Raw genomic sequence first — 4729 nt, 5'->3', positions numbered from 1 at the left:
TAAGATTGCTCAGATGTGCGAGTGCCTTTTGAATTGAACTTTTATTTAACTTGGCAAGTCAATTAAGAACAAATTCTTATTTACAATGACGGCCTACCCCAGCCAAACCCTTACATCAGTCAGAATGTTTTGGAAACTCCTTTCTGGTCTTACCTGTTTTTCCTGCCTCGCCCAAGCCCAGCCCATTTTGGTTTTAACCAGCATGCTGTGACATTTGGGAAGCATTGTCAGTCTTACTTAGAATGACTGTGGTCCACTCTATCTCCAGGACCTACATTTCCCACCACCATGGCCACTGCCGCATGGCCTGAGGAGGAGTTTGTGTGCTCTGTCTGTCTGGAGACGCTACGTGACCCTGCCACGTTGCCCTGTGGTCACACGTACTGCCTGCCCTGCATCCAGGGGCACTGGGACCGGAATGAGGCCAAGGGTCAGTGTAACTGCCCCCAGTGTAGACAGGTCTTCACCCCACGGCCCTCTCTGGCCAAGAGCACAGTGCTAGTGGAGGCCATGGAGAAACTGAGAAGAAAGGGCATCCAGGAGCATCCCTACCTCTCCATCTCGTCTGCCCCACCATCCATGCCTGTCTACCTGGAGGTGTGTGCGGACACAGGTCTTCGCCAAGGGGGGATGTACCCCCAGCTGCCAGTCGTCAGCCACAGGCTTTGCCCTCAACACCAGCGGCCCCTAGAGCGCTACTGCCATGACGATAAGGAATGTGTGTGTGACGAGTGTTGTCGTCATGGACACAAGGGCCACCATGTGGTTAAGCCAGAAGAGGAGAGGAAGGAGAGACAGGTAAAGAACCATGACTGTGTTTTGTCTGTTGCCACAACTATTTTATTTGAATATAACGGCATCATCTGAATTTGAGAAAATACTGGGTGCTTGAGAGAATCCGGTGTTTCTGTATACTGTGTCCCTATGTGCAGAGGGAGCTAGTTCCGATGCAGGCCGAGACACAGAGGAGGATCCAAGAGATGGAGAAGGAGCTCAAGGAGTTCCCACAAGCTGCCCAGCTCCACAAAGTAAAGGAAACCCCTCATCAATGGCAGTATGAGTAAAATATGTTGTGGTTACAACATTTGTTGTCAGAGCCTAGTAGTTAGTCACAGTTTCATAACACTCTGTCCCCTCTTTCACTTCCTCCTCGTCTCTCCCCCTCTATCCATCCCTCCATTTTTGCTTTGCTTCTCTCAATGTCTGTGTCCCCTCTCTTCTCAGAGCTCAGTCCATGCCCTACAAAAGGAGGGTGTAGAGCTCTTCTCTGAGCTGGTGAAGAGTGTGGAGCTGATGAGTACCGAGGTCGGGGAGCTGCTTTGTACCTATGAGGCCTCCATGGGCAGCCGGTCTGAGGGCCACATCCACAAACTGGAGCAGGAGCTGGCCCAGCTCCGCAGGAAAGACCAGGAACTCAGCAGACTGGCCAGCATGCAGGATCACATCTGCTTCTTAAAGGTACAAGGGGACAAGATAATGGGATTGAGATGATGACAGTTTAATTCAGACAAGTGCCAACGACCATCCTCACCACCAGGTGTTATTGTCTTAATCATCCTTCACAGAATTTCTTCACCCTGGAGCCCCTCACACAGAATGGGGGCAGAGAGGGGTTAGAGCTGGGTGAGGAGGCCCTTGTGTCTGAGATTCAAACCGTGATGGAAGAGCTAAGAGATGGACTAAAGTATCTCTGTAAATCCAGCATGGCCAAGCTCTTCCGAACTGGTGAGTCCATGGGTGTTTTCAATGGCCTGAAACATATACAGGGAAATTAGGACCGGTTTTCCTATTTTCCCTTTTGATTGTGTTGGTTCTGTTGAGAATGCTCAATGGTTGAGCAATATATGCTTCTCAATATTACTGAAACTATTTCTTGCTTGTAGTGAATGATGCCACTCTTAGTCCATCTCAGTTGTTCAGTGGTCAAGCTGCAGGGAACGGAGCATCTACTGACAACAATCAGGTGGCTACACAAAACACAGGTAAGCATCTACAAGTCATGTTTAAAAAAAAAGAAAACACAGAACGGTGCAGCTGCCATTTCCATTCAGAATGTTAGTCTTTTTTTATTTGTGTTCATCTCTCTGCAGCTTCCGAGGTGCCATCAAACCCTCGACTGAACACAGGTACATTTTTCATTCAGTCTTTGTATGAGAAGATTATCAAGTACATCAACCTTTAATAACAGACTAAAGATGCTTTCCCCTTATTGCATTTTAGTATGTGAAATAACATTAAACCCTTCACCTCTACCTGCACCTAGCTGATTCAACTCCACGGAGTTGAGTGGCGATTAGTGTCGGCAGACTTGAGCTCCAACGTCACATATATACGTTTTTATTTAAAAAAAGATTGATTTCAGCTCCCAGAGAATAGCCCGCAATTACACACATTGTGCACTATTCTTTGGGTGTTGAAATCAGTCGTTTTTTATTTTTAAAATGTATGTGACAGAGCTCCAGTCCACCCATACTCAACTTGATCATAAATCGTTGAGTTTAGTAGGCTACCTCCACCTAGACCTCAAGGTAAATAAATGGATTGAGTATTCTGAAAAAAGTTTCATAATAACCATAAAAACAGGTGTCACCTCTATTGCTTTTCTTTAGTGAATGAAGTGACATCAACAGTGTACTTCCAAAGTTTGCGTTAAAATGCAAATAAAATGTTGACATTAAACATTCTTATTTTCTCTCACTTTTAGTGAACCAGGTGACCACTGTTGGTTTGGCAAACCCAGAGCCAAAAACCAGAGAAGAAATGCTCAAATGTGAGTACCCCTTTTACTGCTTTCCACCCTTTAAATAGTAATAGAAATCTAGCCAAATTCACCATTGAAGCGTCTTCAGATCTTCAGACAAAAAAAGTGAGTGTGGACTACAAAGGAAGACAATAGCATCACCAGTCTTTCCTGCATTTCTCCATGTAGTTTGCTTAAATCCGACATTCGACCCCAACACTGCGTACCGCCACCTGAAACTGGGTGATGGGGATCGTAAAGCCACTCTGAAAGCAGAGAAGCAGAACCAGCCGGAGCACCCCGACCGTTTCATCTACTGGAGACAGATACTGTGCAGGGAGCCCCTGGCTGGAAGCCCTTACTACTGGGAGACAGAGTGGATGGGCCAGAAGGTGTGTTATTACTGGCATAGAAATAGAATTACTGGAAGGGACCCAGTGTCCCAGGCTACGACCATGTTTGACTTGAAAACTCATGCGTACACACCAGTGGAGGCTGCAGAGGGGAGGACGGCTCATAATAATGGCTGGAATGGAGTCGATGGAATGTTATCAACCACATGGAAACCACGTGCTTGATACCATGCCATTCACTCCATTCCAGACATTATTATGAGCCGTCCTCCCCTCTGCAGCCTCTACTGGTACACACTCAATCTAATTATATTTCTATGGTTGCTCCCTCGTCATTAAGATCACATCAACTTATGTTATGTACTTGAGAGGTGCCCTTGATTTGAATCTATCATCAATTGACTAGTTTTCACTGTTTTGGCTATGACTATTTTACTTTTTTATCTTTTGTCACTCAGATCACTATCGGCGTGGCCTACAGAGACTTGGGCAGGAAGGAGGCTGACGACAGCAGCAGGCTGGGCTACAACGAGCAGTCTTGGAGCCTGAACTGGTCTGGGACGGGCTTCTCCATGTGGCACGCTGGGAAGGAGACCCAGCTAAGTTCAACCAAGGCTCGCAGGCTGGGGGTGTACCTGGACCAACATGAAGGAGTACTGGCCTTCTACAGGATCTCCAACAACCAGGCCCATCTCATCCACTCCCTCCAGACAGACTTTACTGGCCCCCTCTATCCCGGGTTCCGCTTCTGGTCAGGGGTTGGGGCGTCTGTGACTCTATGTCAACTGGACTAGGCTGGCATCTGGTCGTTCAGATCCATTCTGGAAACCATGAGAAGGAAGTCAGCAATGACAATACAGTGCTCAGTGCTTAACAACAGTTTATAGAACTGATAGGAAAGTTCCAGTAGTAGATGCTGATTTGCTGAAAGCTTGTTCCAGCCAAATCTCAGCTGCTGTCCTATTGTCATGTGCCCTTTTGGATTGTGAGAATTATATTCAAATGCATGATAAATAAATAAAAAATAAACATAAAAAGAGTTGATTCAGGTGAATTTGAATTGCTTTCAAAATGCCAGTAGTAGCTTTCCACATAGGAAGAGCAACACTGGAATACCTGTCACTCATTTGCCCACTGTTCTTATTTTCTCCTGGTTTGAGATAAGATTTGGCCCACCAGCCCATAATGCACTGTCATGACAATGATCTTTTGAGCTTACAGTGCATTCTGAAACTATTCAGACCCATTGACTTTTTCCACATTTTGTTACGTTACGGCCTTATTCTAAAATTTATTACCTTTTTTCCTCAATCTACACACACAACCCCATAATGACCAAGCAAAAACATGTTTAGACATTTTTTGCTAATTTATTAAAAATAAAAATTACCTGTGGCAATTTGGACACACCTACTCATTCAAGGGTTTTTCTTCATTTGTACTAATTTAGATTTTTTAAATTTTGTTTTAACTTTATTTAACTAGGCAAGTCAGAACAAATTCTTATTTTCAATGACAGCCCAGGAACAGTGGGTTAACTGCCTGTTCAGGGGCAGAACAACAGATTTGTACCTTTTCAGCTCGGGGGTTTTGAACTTGCAACCTTCCGGTTACTAGTCCAACACTCTAACCACTA

General features: G+C 45.3%; 1 protein-coding gene across 1 annotated transcript; it reads left to right on the top strand.

Annotated features, from left to right (window-relative positions):
* The first annotated feature begins 228 nt into the window (after nucleotides 1-228).
* Nucleotides 229-4143, top strand: ftr86 (finTRIM family, member 86). Its single transcript, XM_064982715.1, has 9 exons — nucleotides 229-798; nucleotides 933-1028; nucleotides 1225-1458; nucleotides 1566-1725; nucleotides 1884-1982; nucleotides 2091-2126; nucleotides 2705-2770; nucleotides 2930-3132; nucleotides 3552-4143. The coding sequence occupies exons 1-9, from the start codon at nucleotides 289-291 to the stop codon at nucleotides 3885-3887; spliced, it is 1740 nt and encodes a 579-aa protein (XP_064838787.1). The 5' UTR covers nucleotides 229-288; the 3' UTR covers nucleotides 3888-4143.
* Nucleotides 4144-4729: the final 586 nt, after the last annotated feature.

Source organism: Oncorhynchus masou, chromosome 13 (genome assembly GCF_036934945.1).
Source record: "Oncorhynchus masou masou isolate Uvic2021 chromosome 13, UVic_Omas_1.1, whole genome shotgun sequence".
Classification (NCBI taxonomy): domain Eukaryota; kingdom Metazoa; phylum Chordata; class Actinopteri; order Salmoniformes; family Salmonidae; genus Oncorhynchus; species Oncorhynchus masou.
Note: the sequence above shows the minus strand (reverse complement) of the source record. Positions and strands in the feature narration are given on the sequence as shown.

What these genes read in the sequence shown, in the direction of transcription:
- ftr86 (XM_064982715.1), top strand. Translation starts at nt 289, where the DNA reads ATGGCCACTGCCGCATGGCCTGAGGAGGAGTTTGTGTGCTCTGTCTGT. An exon ending in AGGAGAGGAAGGAGAGACAG is followed by an intron (nt 799 to 932) that starts GTAAAGAACCAT and finishes CCCTATGTGCAG; the next exon opens with AGGGAGCTAGTTCCGATGCA. An exon ending in GGTGGCTACACAAAACACAG is followed by an intron (nt 1,983 to 2,090) that starts GTAAGCATCTAC and finishes ATCTCTCTGCAG; the next exon opens with CTTCCGAGGTGCCATCAAAC.